The 17,817-nt window shown below is 44.4% G+C and overlaps 1 protein-coding gene across 1 annotated transcript in view; it reads left to right on the top strand.

The window, feature by feature from the left end:
* The window catches only part of MYO18B (myosin XVIIIB), a 212,892-nt gene that overhangs the window by 150,153 nt on the left and 44,922 nt on the right, over window positions 1-17,817 (top strand). The window contains exons 37-38 of the mRNA XM_043498239.1: window positions 898-1,035; window positions 3,479-3,664. Coding sequence (XP_043354174.1) covers window positions 898-1,035; window positions 3,479-3,664 — 324 coding nt within the window. The remainder of the gene's footprint in view (window positions 1-897; window positions 1,036-3,478; window positions 3,665-17,817) is intronic.

Here is a 17,817-nt window from a genome sequence, read left to right on the forward strand (position 1 = left end):
CACAACCTGAGTTGGGGACTGTTCTTCCCTGGTCATGGCACCATGGCTCCAGACCTGTACAGCATGTCTTTAATATTAAGCACTCGAGGAGTGCCATTGACTGAGTGCTTTGCTATCCCAGGCATCAGGAGTCGGACACACTCACTGTAAGACAAAGTGGTGGGTTTGACAGGAAGTTGGAGAAAATAAGAACTATTTCCCTTGTCTGGGCCCAAAATAAATTTTGAATCAAACTTTTACAGAGGTTTGAAAAGGGCTGGTTAATTCCCTCCCCCCCCCCCCCCCGTTGTTTCTGAGCCTTGGTCTAATCATCTTTCCAAGGCTGCCTCTGCAGTTCCAGGTGCCAGCCAAAATCCTGCCTTGGGACCAAGTGCACAATTTCACACATGTACCGTCCTTGAAAGATTTGAGAGGAGAAAACCCCCACCCAGCTGGGTGAAAATTTGCCAACATTTTTCTGTTTGTAAAACCACAGAATGTAATGAATTGTTTTCATGATCTTCACACAAACAATACCACAGGAAGCTTGGGAGTATGGCTGCCATCTCCGAGGTACAAAAAAAGCGGGACATTAGGGATAATCCTGAGCCCATAAAACTGGACAGCTGGCAGGGTGAAGTGAGCACCCTTACAAATTTCCCAGGTCAGTTACCTCAAAAAAGTGATGTTCCTGGGAAATCCTGGACAGGTGCCAACCCTACTTGGGCAGCAGTATCTTTCTGTACGGCATGGCACCTAAATACAGCCATTGCACTTCCAGTGTGCTTTGAGAAGGAACTGTTGAAATCTCTCTACCCCTAGTGGATTTGGTGCCGTCATGAGAAGTCTGCAGGGTAGACAATAGGGCAGAGCGGAATTATGAGCCCTGCCTTTCCCCCACCCTCTTCTCTAAAATAGCTGCAGGCGGCTCGGGCCCGGATTGCTTACGTGGAGCAGTCGATGGTTGAACGCTCAATTGTCAGTCGACAGGAAGCACTGATCTGCGATCTGGAGAACAAGCTGGAGTTTCAGAGTGTGCAGATCAAGCGGTTTGAGGTACGGCATATTTCTTAGCCTCTTGTTTGCCTCTAACACACACAGGGAAAATCCCTGTGGAAAAAAAGTGGTTGCCTTTGGGACAGGCATGTGCACTGGCAGTGCCTCCTCCCATCCCTCTCCTGCAATGTCAACCATCCTGTCCTGGTGATAGATTGGCCTGCATCATGGTGTGCTCCAAAGCAATGCAGCCACTTCTGCCAAGGGAAGAGGCCAAGTGGCTCACAAATAGTGCAAAACAGTAGGGCAAGAGGCTCTGGAAACCAGAGCAGACTCCTAGCCTTATGAAAGTTGCAGTGGGATCTTTCCTACCCAGAGCAGAAAGCAGTTTGTGTGGTCACATCTGTAATGCCCCCAAAGCATGGAACCCTCTGCATTGCCCTTGGAAGGGTGAGAGCCTGAGTCAGCTCAGGCCTTCTCTTTTGGAATCTGTGGCTCTGATCAGTCTGTGTATTTCATACCAGTGAGGTTAATTATTCATACTTTATTTTACGGACGTATTTACCGCAAACCAGCAGCATGCTCAGTGCTATAAAAACATGAAGGAAATATGGCCCCTGCCTCAAGGTGTATAGCAATATATTTATTTACTACTTAGCACGTTGATCAAAGTGCCTTTCAGAAGGTGTCACAGGACTGTATGGCATAGTCCAAAATCCAGCACATTAAAATCGGTCAAGGTATGGTAGGTACATCAATATACATATAGAACAATCTAGGCGCTTAAAACCCGGGACTATATTTGTTTATGCTCACTTCCTTTCACGTCATAAAATATAAATACACATCCCCACCCCCACTTACATGTGACTAATTGAGGGGAGGCCAAGAACATGTAGTAGGGTCACTTCACAATGATGGCAGACTAAGACAGCCCTGAGCAGCTGAGCATGGCCCAGCAGGAGAGCTCTCTCTAAAGAAAAGGCATTTCTGAGTTACCCAGGAGGCACTGGTGGCTCTTTATTTCCTTCATGCTGCTTAAACCTTTGTGTCTGTGAACCCCAAAGCTCATTCTCTGGCAGCTTCCTGTGAGGTCATTGCCATCACTAGGGTGTCCTTGGTGCGGATCACCTCCCATCACCTCCTCTTTGATCCCATCAGTCCTCTGACCCCTAAGCTGAGATACAGACACCAAGAGGCCTCGGGAAATGAAAGGCCACTTCTATATCGGAGCCTTTCTGGTCACATTGCCACAAGCCTTGCTTTTATCCTCCCTTCAGTTCCTGCCTGTCTGATCCAGAGTAGCAGAGTCCATCAGCTGCTCTGTGGTGAGATGTAGCTAGAACAGGCTTTGTGACCTGGACTCCACTGAGAGTTCCTGGAGCGATTCTGCAGAGACAGATAGATACTAAGGTCAGAAGGGACCACTCTGATCATCTAGTCCGACCTCCTGCACAGCGCAGGCCACAGAATCTCACCCACCCACTCCTACGAAAAACCTCACCTATGTCTGAGCTATTGAAGTCCTCAAATCGTGGTTTAAAGACTTCAAGGAGCAGAGACTCTTCCCTCAAGTGACCCGTGCCCCATGCTACAGAGGAAGGCAAAAAACCTCCAGGGCCTCTTCCAATCTGCCCTGGAGGAAAATTCCTTCCCGACCCCAAATATGGCGATCAGCTAAACCCTGAGCATAAGGATCATGCCTTCCATCATTCTGCGTTTGCCAGTTACACTGCGCAGTGCCAGCTTCCAGTTAGTCCTGTCATGGGTGCTGTGATTGATCCTGGAGCTGAAGACTGGGAATGCTAATGTGAGCTGTTGTTTTAAATGAAGGATAGCTGAGAGATCAAAATATTTGTACAGTATCATGTGTTTGTCTCAGTCTGGTAAGTTCTAATGTGTCTGCTTTAAACATGGAGTGGGGTGGAGGGCAAGGGAAATATACCAGCAGGATGGGAAAGGAGAGAGGAAATGTAATGCAATGCGGCGCTTGCTTCCCAAATTGTTTCCCTGCTCTAGGCGATGAGTAATGAATGATGGGACACTGTGTGCCACTAGTGTCTACCCTGCATTCCACACAAGATTGCAGTGTGATTGGAGCACTGCTGAAGCTCTCAGGATTCTTAAAACTGCCCCCAATAAGTGCAATGGGCTGTGCAATGAAATTAAAGAGCCATCATTTTAAAGCCAACCAAAGGAAACAGTGCTTTGAGTAGTTCACAGTCAGCCTGTATGGAATTCATTGCATCGCAGGGTTACTGAGACAAGCACGGGCTGCTTAATATCATGACCATTATGAGCTTTGGTGGCAATGTTTGATACAATAAGTAGTATATATAAACTTCATGCTTCAAGGCATCAGTTGACCTTCTGTAGGGGTCAGAAAGGGAGAGCATTCCTCCAAGTACATCACTATAAAAGATTAAAGAAGGGGAAAAAACTCTTTGTAATCCTTTATTTAAGAAAACCCCTTTGCCTTTTGTCCCCCTCCCTATCACTTCAGATGCTTGTCCTTCGGTTGCGGGACAGTGTAATAAAGATGGGAGAGGAGTTGGAGAAGGCTGCAGAGTCGGAGGCTCGAGAGAAGGAGAACACCAAGTATTACCAGATGCGCATGGAGGAGATGAAAGCAGATATGAATGAGCTGGTGCAGAGAGAGCTGGAAGCCAGTCGCATGCGTATGGAGCTGGTAAGAAGAGGAGTGGGCTATCACATAAGAGAGGCTCTTGCCTTGTGTCAGATGCCAATGGACTCTCCTGGGCTGGGGTGCTGGGAAGGGCGCATTGCGGCATCAGTAGCTCTTTACGCCTCATGGATATGGCCCATTTTTTTCAAGATGGGTCAAGTATGGTTATCACTTGACCAGGTCTGCATTGTTCTGAGGTATCCATCACTCGGGTGCTTAGATACTTGACTGGATTTATTCTGGACTTGTGTTGCCTTTTAGTGGTTAGTTAGAACATGATTGCCAGAATGAGTGTACGGTCTGGTGCATGGGAAGCAGAGACATGCATGAGCTGCCATGGCAGATGCAGGTTTAAAATTCATGCTGCCCCACATATTGGGGCCTTCTAGATGTAAACCAATTTCTATCCAGCAGTCTTTCACGTGAGTGATGTGCTGCTGTTCTATGAAATCTGATAGTTGGCACATATAAGAACATACACTGGGGGGATGCTGTGATGCTGGAAAATAAATTATGTCCTGAGTTGTGCTAACTAATTGGCCTAGCCTAGCCAGTTTGCTCTCAGTCACAGCATGCTGGGGGGGTCCTGTAGAGTTTGCAACACCCATTGTTGTCTGTTGCACACAGTTTTTTCTTTGGAAGCCTCCCAGTAACCTGCAGATTGGCCTAAGGGTCCCCGGAACTACAGGTAATTTTCTGCTTGATGTTCTGTGTGCTCAATATTTTGAGATAGGTCTAACAAATTCATCGTTAGAGTTAGCCCTCAAGCAGGATAAGTCATGTTTTACGGGCCACTTCCTCCCACTGCTTGTCCAGGATTTCTCTAATGTCAGCCACATCAGGTTTGGTTTTGACAGGCAGAGCGCTGCGAGCAGTCAGCGCAGCTCGCTGTGGTGCTGTATATCGCTGTCCCTCCCCTCTCGTCCCCAAATCATTTAACTGAACCTGTTACTCGGGCTCCCTGGCATCCCACTCTTCACATAGGTTTGGCCAGTGCAGTTAGACAGTCCCTGTACTCATCGGTTTGATCAAATAAAGGAACTGCTTTGCCTGCTTAGCTCCAATAAATGCTGAGAACGTTAGCCAGACAAGTGCTGGTTTGGAATTTTCCAACAACGCAGAGTTTTTTCAGACATCGCCAATCAGTCAAACCCGAAATGTTTTATGGAAATGTCCAGTTTCGATGAACTTTCATTGACTCGCAGGCAGGATTCCAGGTGGACTACCAGGTTCTGCAGCTCCAGAGCATGCCTGATGTGTAGGCTGGGGCCTGCTGGCCTGCGAGTCTGCAAGCCCCGGGGTAGTCTGCGTGGCGGAGCTGCCCTGAGGCCACGGGCTCTGGCGCCCCGGCATCTGCTGACTGAAATTGATAATGATTCTTGTCTGTTTACCGTCTGCCAGTGGTGAAACTGATCAGAATACGGATGATCTCCGTCAGCAACTGCCGGGGCCCCGGGAGCACATTTTGTTTCAGAAACACCGTGTATCAGTGTTTCCAAAATGAAAAGTTTTCAGAATTTCCAGTTCACAAGAAATTTTTTAAGAATGTGGTTTATTGGATGAGAACTGAGAAACGGATGTTGCAGCCTTAGGCCAGCACGTGTGTAATCATGAGTGCGGTGCCCTCAGCCATCCATCTGCAGAGGAGCTGGGAGTAGCTGTGCTTCTGCCATCACCCTGCAGATACTGAACATTCGTGCATTTGCAGTATCATAGAGGATGTTTTCCTGTGTTAATTTTCAAGGGAAGGGGCAGATTTGGGGGATGTTACTTCATGCGTGATTATTATTGATGTAATATTTTATTACAGGCTTTCAGTAATGGAGTGTGACTTGTTGTGTGGTGTGACTTGTTGCGTAGTATTCCCTTCTCCTCCATGTGAGGGGGAGATGCTCTCTCATCCTATTCATAACTGTGAACCCCACATACTCTCCTGTTCCTCACTGCAGAGCATCCCTGGCAACCAGAGCAATTGCTTACATAGAAGAGTAGAGCTCCATTCATCACTCTCCCAGCATGTGTTCTGTTGTAATATGGGGTCATAGTATGGAAAAGGTTGCAAACAGCTGACCCAGAATGATCTATAGTAAACTGTTCTATTCACCCAGCTGCCCTATCCCTCCTTACCCATCTTGTGGTGTTGAACAGAGGCACAACTAGGAGCCATCCACAATGGCCAGTGTGTCTTGGTGCATTGAGAGAGGAAGGGAGAAATTTGAATGGAAAGAGACTTAACTCATGTCACAAGTTTCCCTTTTGCAACCATTCATCTGAACTGTACAGCCCGCAAAAGAGAGGACTTTCTCCATCCAAGAAGCACATTAATCAGTTGTAATGAACAATTCACCTGCTCTAAATTTACAAAATCATGGCCAGATTAGACTGAAGCTAAAAAGAGAAAATCAGGGCAACACTGATTCATTTTCACTTTTCAGTCTCCTTCAAGCTTTTATTTAACAGTGAGTGACAAACCCACCATGAAAGGAAAAGGCATTCATAAAATAACTGCTTCTAATATGGCTGTCATACCTGCCAGACAGCAACAGTTCCCTTTGTTTACTAAAACAACAAAGCAGATTTCATAATTTATTTTAGCAAAAGTGCCATCCCTGATGCCCCCAGGAAAAGGTATTTTAGTCTGAGTGATTTTTGTTGTGGGGGGCTCAAACGCACTTTGTCTTAGGTATGTTTGTAGGCAAATTTTGTATAGATGGCCAGAAAATTCTGTCTAGAAAGGACCCACTCTCCCCCAGGAATGAAAGGAAATATATCAAATGTTCTGATCAATTCCTTAATTGTATCTGAACCAGCTCTAGGCTGCACTCACAATTAAAGATCATTGGATACTTGGCTAATTCCAAGAATGTGTATTTGCCATTTTTGCAGACTCTAGTGGTTCAGCTAATTCAAAAGGGCAGTCAGTAGAAATGCATCATTTTTGAAACCTTGGCTGTTGTCTTTTAAAAGAGTGTGCAGATTCTGTTAATTGCATTTGGAAAATATAAGCATAAACATAAACAAAGGATTTTTGAATGCTTCATGGAGACATTTATGGGGCTGATGTAACACAACACCTGATACTTTAATTTCTAGGGCTAGGTTTTGAAGAACCTAAGGCATCGGAGAGAATCCTAGTTTAGATGTCTCCCTGAGGCAACACAAAAATCCCGTAAAAATAACAGAGCCATAAGCAAAGGTTAAAGACATGTAGGTTGATTTAAATTTACCCATATACCAAGATATCTGAGTTTGTCTGACATCTGCTGCACAAATGCATGAGCCTAATGGAAAGCAGTTAAGGAACACTGCTATGCTGGGAGGTAAGGCCCTTCAGGCATATCCAATGCCCATTGCCCAAGCTAGTGAAATGAGCCAAAAAAAATTCTCTTCATCCGGTGGAGGTGGGGATGGACCATTGTGTGTGGAGTGGTTGGATGAAGACCTTCTAGTGAGTTATGTTGGAATCCAGTGAGTATTTTGAGCAGACACTAATTCCCTGAGAGCCAGAGGCTTTATGGCAGCAGAGTCTAATATTCCCTGAAAGTGAAGACGTTCCTTAGGACTGTGTGTACTTTTAATAATGTTTAAATAAAACATTGCAGGAGAGCTGTGATCTTAGTGCCCAGCCATGCTTGTCAACTGGTGGTGAGAACATAAATAGTGAATAGACAACCACGTATGGCTCTGCTCCTGCTAAATCCAACATAAATTATAAATCCTGCATGAATTATTCACTTAACAGTACTTAAGCCCTAGTCTGCACCTACCAAAATAAATAAATGAAATAAATACATTTCTTCCTTTGTCCTGTGTCGGGTTTGGCCCTTCATTCCACTAAGTGAATTGGAGAAATGGATGGAAGAGACTTACTTGTTGTGCAGGTGGATTTTCAAAATTCATTGTTCCTTCTAAGAGCGCTAAACAGTGCATTTGCAATGCTCAGATATGTGTGAATACATAAATGCCAATAGCTCATGTCTAGCAGAGGGGAAGCCATATGAAAACATTTACGTGTAAAGGGAAATTGTTTTCCACCATTCCACTAACTTAAACCAGTGGCAAACTTGCCCAAACTCACTGTTTCCTCATGGAGATTTTTTGTAAAAGGTCTGTACAGTGGAACAAGACTAATGCTCTGTGCAGGCTGGGAACGTGCGGCTTTATTCCAACTGCATCATAAAAAAACAAAGTAAACTTGAATGTGCTGGGGGTGCGGGAGGGGGAATGGCAAAGAGGATGTAGGGAGGACTGGAACATAGATGCATCTTCTAATACTTTGGGTAATCCAGTTATCCCTATGACTACAGAGTTCAGATTGGTATCAGTGCCCTTAGTACTGACTTGTGCTTTGTGGAGATACTACCTCGGCATCTGAGCTGGGCCGAAGGGCTGGAATTTCAGTCTGAATCCACAGGCTCTTGGTGAGTGACTCAAACCTGGACATTTTGGGGATAGGACCCTCCAGGTCCCTATTGCATTATCCATTGTGGAAAATTCAGACAAGGCGCAAGGATTTGTTGGCCCCAAGGCAAAAGGGCCGGGAGCCATAACATTTGCTTTGCTTTATTAATCCTCCACACGAGAGGGCCTTATTTACAAGAGCCCACTCTGACGTTAGTTTTTGATGCTTGCTTTCTTGTGGAGTGAGTGGTGTGTGCTCAGGGGCCTCTTGCTCTGTCTTCTGTTGTGTGGGGGAAAAGTATCCACCCAGAAGCTATGTCTCCTCCTCCTGAAAGGTGGGGATCTGCAGGACGTGCTCAGGGCTGCTGGCTGCTTCTCTTCTCTCCGATGCAGTTCTGAGCGCCCAGAGGTTAAAAGGGTTAGTCCCAGCACCTGCTCTCTCTGTGCTACAACGGAAACTGAAATCCTTTTTTCTTTTTTGACATGACCCTAAGTTATCTGACTATTTAGAATAAACCCTTGGGAGCTTAAAAGCCAATCCAGCTCTCTTCTAATCTTACGTGCACACTCGTTCATTATGGGCTTGACAGGGGAATTACAGGGTGAAATTCTTTGGCCTGTGTTATACAGGAGAGGTCAGAGACTAGACAATCATAAGGGTTTCTTCTGGCCTTAAACGTTATCGGGCAGATCTTCAGCTGGGTTAAACTGTCATAGCTGCAATTGAGGTCCCGATAGAGCTATGACAGTTTACATCAGCTAAGGACCTGCCCCTATACATCTATTAGTTATTGCAGGTTACCAGGCGCATGGTGGTCTGGTTCCATGCTGTGCTGTTATATAGGGGAATGCATGAGTAGGGGTAGGCTGTAAGCTTGTCACGAGCCTTAGAGAGTCAGTGATGATTTTCAGGATGCCTATTCCCAGCTGCCCCACTCTGAAGGTGGGTGAGAAGAAGCCCGCATTGCCCAAGCATCCCAGGAGCAGCTGCAGGTGTCAGCTGTTGTGTCTCAGTAACCATCTTTGAAAAGACAGGGTCCTCTGGCAATTGCTGTGGGGAGTCTTCATTACGTGCCTTATCCCGGCCCTGCAGTTTTCAGTGCTAGTTTGTGCAGTTCTGGCAGGGCATTCCCCTTAGCAAGTGCAGATTTTCTAGCACAGAGATGGCTAAATGCATGACATAGACTTTAATTATAATAACTACAGGTTTTCTAGATCCGCATTTTAATTATTCATACTATCATTACAAATATGTTAATACACAGTAAATTTAAAGCACTTGTTGAAAGCACACCGGAGCGGATATCTTGCAGTAGAGGTACCTGAGCTGTAGCTCATGAAAGCTTATGCTCTAATAAATTTGTTAGTCTCTAAGGTGCCACAAGTACTCCTTTTCTTTTTGCGAATACAGACTAACACGGCTGCTACTCTGAAACCTGACTTCACATTGTTACTGACTGAACTATTTACAGCTGCTTGTCTTTTAAGAGAGGAAAAAATCTCCCTGGGGGCTGGGATTACAGCTTGAAGTGCAAAGAGGTCAACAGCACCAGTGGGAGTTTTCCACACATTAAAATGCCCTCAAAGGCCATGCCGTGTAATGAAATTCTCTAGCGGAACAATCAGTAGTCATACAACATGCCCAACTGACATAACTAGGGCCCTACCAAATTCATTGTCCATTTTGGTCAATTTCACGGTCATAGGATTTTAAAAATAATAAATTTCATGATTTCAGCTATTTAAATCTGAAATGTCAGGGTGTCATAATTGTAGGGGTCCTGATTCAAAAAGGAGTTGTGGGGGAGTCACAAGGGTATTATGGGGGGGTTATGGTACTGCTGCCCTTACTTCTGCACTGCTGCTGGCGGCGGCGCTGCCTTCAGAGCTGGGTAGCTGGAGAGTGGCAGCTGCTGCCCAGGATCCCAGCTCTGAAGGCAGAACTGAAGCCAGCAGCAGTGCAGAAATAAGGATGGGATGGGATGGTATTGCCACCCTTACTTCTGCGCTGCTACCTGCAGAGCTGGGCACCCTGCCAACAGATGCTGCTCTCCAGCCGCCCAGCTCTGAAGGCAGTGCGACACCCCTAAAATAACCCTGTGACCCCACTGCAACTCTATTTTGAGTCAGGACCCCCAATTTGAGAAATGCTGGTCTCCTCCGGGAAATTGATATAGAATAGGGTAAAAGCCCCCAAAAGACCAGATTTCATTGTCTGTGACACGTTTTTCATGGCCGTGAATTTCATAAGGCCCTAGACATAATAGGCACACTTTCTTTCCCTAGGCTCTCATCATGGTCCTGCCTCTTCCCAGAAGTGTGGAGGTACCCCTATGTTTGGGAGGGGTAGCAATGAGAGAGGGGGCACCCTTTTCACAGTTCATGCAGGACATTGCCTCTCTGTAACCTGACAAGTGTCTGGCAATTAAGGGTAATGGTGCAATCAGAGAGAGGCATCCTGAAAGCATTTGTGTAACTGTAGCATCTGTTTCAGAGTAGCAGCCGTGTTAGTCTGTATCCGCAAAAAGAAAAGGAGTACTTGTGACACCTTAAAGACTAAAGCTTATGCTCAAATAAATTTGTTAGTCTCTAAGGTGCCACAAGTACTTCTTTTCTTTTTGTAGTATCTGTGAAGTTCAGTGGAAAGCCTCCAGTTTTTCACAGCTAAGAGTCAGACCTAAGCAGGACCATTCTGCACATGTTGGATGTGTTGCTAACATGGCCCTTGTAAATAAGGAATATGGTAAGCTGTGATCTGCAGGAGAACTAGTCTGACCTGCACATCCCGGGCCACTGAACCCCACCTACCCCCTTGTACTGAATCCAATAACCTGAATTAGACTACAGTATTACAGCCTTTAGGCGACTGCACTATTGTGTGCTATGGACAGACAATACCATCAGTGCCTGAAGCCTCTGCAATGGCAGGACAAATTTATTTGAGCATAAGCTTTCGTGAGCTACAGCTCACTTCATCGGATGCATTTGGTGGAAAATGCATCTGATGAAGTGAGCTGTAGCTCACGAAAGCTTATGCTCAAATAAATTTGTTAGTCTCTAAGGTGCCACAAGTACTCCTTTTCTTTTTGCGAATACAGACTAACACGGCTGCTACTCTGAAACCTGCAATGGCAGGGAACTTCTTTGGTGAGGTATACCCACATGATCCCAGCAGTGCTAGCAATCTCCTGCCCTGCTTCATCATCCCGGGTCCAGACTTCCATGGAGCACCCGCAGAAGGGCCTCAGACGGGAGCCTGGGATAGGAGTCAGGGATGGTGCTGACTGATAGCAAGCTTCCCATTCTCCCTGGGTAAGGGATATCTTGGGCCAGGATCAGGGAATCAAAGAGACAACAGCTGGCAAGAGTGTTCTCCAAGGCTCCGTGTGTGCTGTGGCGGGGGAATGACTTGCTAAGTTAGAACCACCTAGACCTGCACTCAGTCTAAAGCTTCCAGGTTGTAATATGGATTCCTAGTGCAATAATTAATTCTCTGCCTCAGGACCTGGTTAGCAATGTCAGCCATTGCGTAGCCTTCCCCTGGCTTTCAACAAGTTCAGCAGCATGCCGGTGGCCAGATTCTGATCTCAATTAAAGTGCTTCTGAGATGCTGCTGCTCCCACTTCACACAATGTGGCAGAGATGAGAATCTGACCTTTATCTTAAAACCAAGTATGTACAAGTTTACTTTAACGTTTCTAAATGTTTCTTCTATTAATAGATGTGAAACTTTGAGCACTGTTAACTATTTTAAGTGAGATCTCAAGTATTTCTTCAAAAAATCCCATCTGGAAGGTATTTTAGGCTACAGTCACAGTGTAAATAACACCTTTTATGGTTCTCATGACAGAAGATAGCCTTCCTAATTACAGTAGTGTTATCAGCTTGCTATCCAGAACGGCTTAGCACATTATAGCCTTGGTGTTTACAAACTGTTTTCATTTGCAAGGCTTAATGGTTTCTCAGTCTTTGCTGGGAGCTTGATAGAAGAAATACAGGATATTTATACTTGTAGTGTGGTGTATGAACTGCTCTTGGATTCTCAGAGGGGTTGCCCTATAAAGCAAATTAAAGGACATCAACAGAATTTTAACTAAATGCTTTGAACAGCCGAGGACCAACTTACAGTCCCCATCTCTGAACATTTCTGACACAGGTCTGTTGGAGTTGTGCCTTTCCCTAAAAGCTAATGACTTTAGCTAAATTTAACCACAGATCATATCAAGCAAAGTCAATCTCTCTAAGCCTCACTTTGAGATGGGAGAGCATAATACAAAAAGCTTTTATTGGGCAATCTACCTTAGCATAATTAGATCCATTGCATATAAGACGTGCGGTTTTGTTTTGTCACTGGGAAAAAAAATTATAGCACTTAATCGGCACTTGCAGTTGCTAGTACCAATTACAAATAAAGCCTGTGTTTGAAAGATTAGAAACAGATACTAATCTTGCCTCACCTGAGACTTAGATGGGAAATTTTGTCACTTCAAACTTGCTGAAAACCTCAAAGTTAATTACTTAATTAAAAATAATATTGATTGATGAATGCTGCAGGTGTACGTTAAATTATTCAAATAGATCCAAACATCTTTAATTAGATTACACTTCACTTAAAGGTGGATGGGAAATTTGACAAAGTTTATGTTGTGACAGCAGAATACACACAAAAACAATAGAGAGACATGAAGGAACCGTAATGAATTTTCCAAGTCTTCTGACCACAAATCCATTATAGACTAAACCACACAAAATTATTTTACTTTGGCTAATCTTTGCCTTGCCTTATCTTGAAATGATTTTGAAGCCAATTAAACACCATTTGAGTTTTAAGAAAGAAAGGCTTGTAAATGCCTTTTCAGAGCCTTGGAGCTGGCTTAGGCTGATGAGGCAGCAAGTGGGATGGGCCGGTAGGATGTTGTTCTTCACCATTGCCTGGGTGGGTTATCCCCATGCAGGAGACTGGAGACTCCCAGTGGAGAATTGCCCCTGTGTAGGGAGAATCTGCACTGGTGTGGAGCAGACATAGTCTGGTGTAAGAGTGGCAGTGCCATGGACGGGGGGGAAAAGACAGTTTCCGGTGCCAAAGTTGAGCACCACTCCACCCATCCTCCCCCGGCGGAAGGGACCTGTCTCCAGTGCTGTCAGCAGCCTGTCTCAGAGTGGGCCCCTCCTGTTGGCCCGGGTGGCTCTGAATAAGGAAGCTGGAACCTGCTCCCACTTTTCACTGCACTCGAGCCCGGCTCTGACCGAGCAGAGAACCGGGGCCTGTGAGCCAGCACTTGCAGCTTCCTTTTGATCATATCCTGGGGGCGCTGCCCGCACACCCTGCCCGAGGGGGCCTTGCCAACGTTAACTTCCTGGAATTGCCACCAAAGTCAGCGTGAGCTCCCCGTCTGGGTGTGAGCGGGCTGAAGCTATGGAGAGTGGCTGCCTCTCTGGCCCCAACTCCTACCACGGCTTCCCCAGGCCCAGGTGGTTTCCCAGCCCTTCCACCCGGTCTCTGCCTGGATCCATCCAATTTTCATCTCTTCTGTCCACAGAGGCAGCAGGGGAGGATCTGTCCTCCTGCTACAAACATACCTGTATCTGGGGTCTGGCAGGTCGAGCCACAGTCAGGCCTCAGCATGGCTCAAATCTAAACATGACCCAACACCGCAGGTGGTTCTCACCACAGAAAAAACATCTCTCTGTCTAGCATCAACTCTACGCGAGGCTTGAGCTTGACAGGATTGTTGGCCCAGCCCTCTCCCTCCCACTGAGAAACAGACTTCCAAGGGAGGCTCTCTGTGCTCTCTCTCTACTGCTATCTCGCATCCAGGTCTTGAAGACCACAGTGCATGGGTGTAACTCAGTCCAACACAAGCAAAGGAAATGCAGAATAGGCTTGTGATTTGGATTTTCTCCTGCATGTCTGTCAAAACTGCCATCAGGTGTCATAAATGTCTTACTAGTTCCCTGATGCCTTAACAGATTCAAGCAACTCCATTTGCAGGCTCAGCAGGATTCTGTCATTCCCTATTTATGATTTCATCTGCAAGTGACCTTTAGCATTGGACAGTCCAGTCCAAACTTTGGTTTTAAGTACAGAGTGGGCCCTTTGGCTGGTGTTCTCCCAGCCCACTGCAGAGCAGAGAGCTTTGAGGGAGCATTTGAGCAGTGGGCATGTCAGAGTTATAAACATTCATCTGGTGTACCAGCCCAGGAGTGACAGGCTTCCTTTTATGGAATTTGTATGTTTCTAAACCATTTCTCCCCAATAATTTTTAAACACCCTGTTGCTGTCCATTTGTTATATTTGTTAGAGCTGTGCAAATACTGCAAAAAAAACCTAAATATTTGTTCATGTTTTTACAGGAATGTGTTTTGTCTGAGTTTTGCCTTAGTAGTGTTTTCTTTCTGTGATTATTTCAGCTGTTGATAAATTGTATAGTCAATTGCTTGACCATACTTTGGACCATTATGAAATATACTCTAGAGCCCAAATAACCAGTGTCAGTAAGGTTTATTAATGTGGTGCAGGAAAAAGATTCTACCAATCTACGAAGAGCAATACCGTGGAGTGATGGTGCTTTCACCTTTCACAGAAGGTGTGATTCCCAAAGTTACATCCCTAAAGCCATCTTTATATACCCTATTTGTGTACCAGTAAAAGGTACTATATATGTGACCTGAAACTAGATTCAATTAATCAGCTTTTTACCTTGTTCATTACCGGTACCATGGTGTACTGCCCATTTATCTTTTGTTCTGAACCCATGCGTACCAGGTAATGGTGCACCCTTATCTTTGTTCTGGGTACAAGGATTCCAGGTGCTAAGGGGTTGAAGGCAGTTCCTAGGCTGGTACCAGGATAAAAAGATTTGTGAGAGTAACTTCCTATCCGTTGTAATAAGGAAACAATTATGTATCCTGATACTGACAGTTTTCCTATCTGAAGACAAAGCTTACTTCAGCTACTGCAAGGTATTATGGGATACTTAGCATAAATGAACATGATTATAATAAAGATACAGACCAGTCTGGGCTATATAACTGCTATATTAATGCTTAATAGCATGTATGCTTAAATGCTTGGAAATATATATTGTGAGTAATATTATCAGATAATATATATGTATGCTAGCCAGCATATATTAGTCAACATAGCCACTGTGTTCACTGGCAGGAATGTTCTTGGAAAGAACATGTGTTTAAGTGAATATTGGAGACTGTGGAAAGCAAATTCTGAATTTGCCGTCTTTGCTATTCACACCAGAAACCTGACTCTAAAAGTTATGCTCCTCCAGTGGGAGAAGCAGAAACAATACCATGTGACCTATGTATTCAATCAAACCTGAACATAGTTTGAATTTCAAATATGGAACATTTGCAGCGAAGTGCCAACGGACAGTTGACTTCCCAAGATTTTGCTGAAATAATTTCAAATGACCTTGAGAAAGTCAAGTGCTCGTTGATATGCCACACAATTGTGTAAATTATCCACCGCGAACTATTCACTGTGCTCTGATCTTGCTCTTCTTGTCATCCAACTCATTGCAGTTGAGGGCATGAGCAGTTTTCCCCCTTTTATTTGCAGATGCCTTGGTCACTGCTGGCCTTGCTTTGTCTTCCCATTTCCAACACATAGAGGAGATTCTGCTCAGCTCTTATCTTAGCTGGATTGAGTCATGATTGCAAAAAGAAACCCAAAGTACAAAGCACCTTCATTTGGCCAAGTCAGGAGCACACTGTGTTCTAACAAATTGCACAGCCTGGAAAGAGGCTTATCACACAGCTTTAAATCATGTCGTCTTCTAGGCACTGGAGGTAATGCTGCGTAATGTTATCAAACTCTAGAGCAAAAGCACCAGATTCTGATCTCCATGACACCAATAAAGGCAATGTAGTTACTCCTCTGGATTTACACTGAAGTAACTGAGGACAGAACAAAAAAGAAAAGGAGTACTTGTGGCACCCTAGAGACTAACAAATTTATTTGAGCATAAGCTTTCGTGAGCTACAGCTCACTTCATCGGATGCATGAAGTGTATGTAGCTCACGAAAGCTTATGCTCAAATAAATTTGTTAGTCTCTAAGGTGCCAGAAGTACTCCTTTTCTTTTTTGCGAATACAGACTAACATGGCTGCTACTCTGAAACCTGACCCACAATCAATAATTACAGGTTTCAGAGTAGCAGCCATGTTAGTCTGTATTCGCAAAAAAGAAAAGGAGTACTTGTGGCACCTTAGAGACTAACAAATTTATTTGAGCATAAGCTTTCGTGAGCTACAGCTCACTTCATCAGATGCATCCGATGAAGTGAGCTGTAGCTCACGAAAGCTTATGCTCTAATAAATTTGTTAGTCTCTAAGGTGCCACAAGTACTCCTTTTCTTTTAATCAATAATTAAAGACATTAAGAACTTCCAACCTGGAAAGTGTTTGACACTTTAAGTGTTTCAAGCATGTTATCATGCATAATAAAACCCCATTGTCCTCGCATTCTCTCACTACCTGTTATGCACAATGCAGTTGTCTTTTACCGTCACTGCTTGCTGCCGAATGGAAGGTAATCTCTGATAGATCACTGGTTTGCTTTCAGATGTTCCCATTGAAGCTAAACAGAGTGTGCTGCATGACTTGCATTCATTGAACCTAGCGTCACTATTTTTTTTCTGGAGCATTCACAAAGTGGAAATAATATTTTCCCAGCACAGTGTCTCCCTTTCTCTATGACAGGTTTCAGAGTAGCAGCCATGTTAGTCTGTATTCTCAAAAAGAAAAGGAGTACTTGTGGCACCTTAGAAACTAACAAATTTATTTGAGCATAAGCTTTCATGAGCTACAGCTTACTTCATCGGAGGCTGTAGCTCATGAAAACTTATGCTCAAATAAATTTGTTAGTCTCTAAGGTGCCACAAGTACTCCTTTTCTTTTCTCTTTCTCTATGCCACACTGGGAGATGCGTGGCAGATCAGTCTGGGAATTGCAGTGCCCACAAAGGACAATATGAAAGGGGGCGTTCAAAGGAGTATTTGAGGTGAAGAGCATTGGGCTCATTTTCTGAGCAGCATTGCCAATTGCATTAGAAGGGCCGAGTTTCTTGCTTTGCTGATGACATACATTGCCAGAATTTTGATAATGTTTAATTAGATCAGCAGTAAGTGGTCTTATATGAAATCTTATTTGGAATATGTCAAGGCTGGGAACTTTAAGCATGTGACAACAGTCACAGACCCACCAGAATGGAATGAATTGCAATATTTTCTGTACAGATTTTGAAGACAAGGTTTCCTCACTGCGACAAATAGTTTTTTGCTACATATGGCTTTTGTTATACAATAACAATGACAGCCTGAATTCTCTTTCCTGTTATCTTGGAAGACTTTAATTCATATTCCAAGTCAGGTAATATTAACCTCAGCTTTCTAAAATAAATGCTTTTGAACTATTGACTGTACAGTATTGTACAGGTTTTTTTTGACAGTGCTGTACATTAAGGCAATTTATCCACCCACGTAGTCGGTAGGAAAATCCAATTTGGGCCACTTTGCATAAATAGATGGTACATCTATCAAACAAAGTATATTTTAGCAGGAATTACAGTAATAATTGGGGTGATTTCCATAATTACAGGGTAAATACACGAGATTAGTAGAAACAGGAGAGAGATTTTTAGAAAAGCTGCAAATATGGAAAGGTTCCTGCATCTCTTTAGCATCTCAAGTCATCTATAGACCAACCCACTACAGGCTAGTGCCACCTTGTCAGTGAAC

The sequence above is a fragment of the Dermochelys coriacea genome, chromosome 15 (genome assembly GCF_009764565.3).
Source record: "Dermochelys coriacea isolate rDerCor1 chromosome 15, rDerCor1.pri.v4, whole genome shotgun sequence".
Lineage (NCBI taxonomy): Eukaryota > Metazoa > Chordata > Testudines > Dermochelyidae > Dermochelys > Dermochelys coriacea.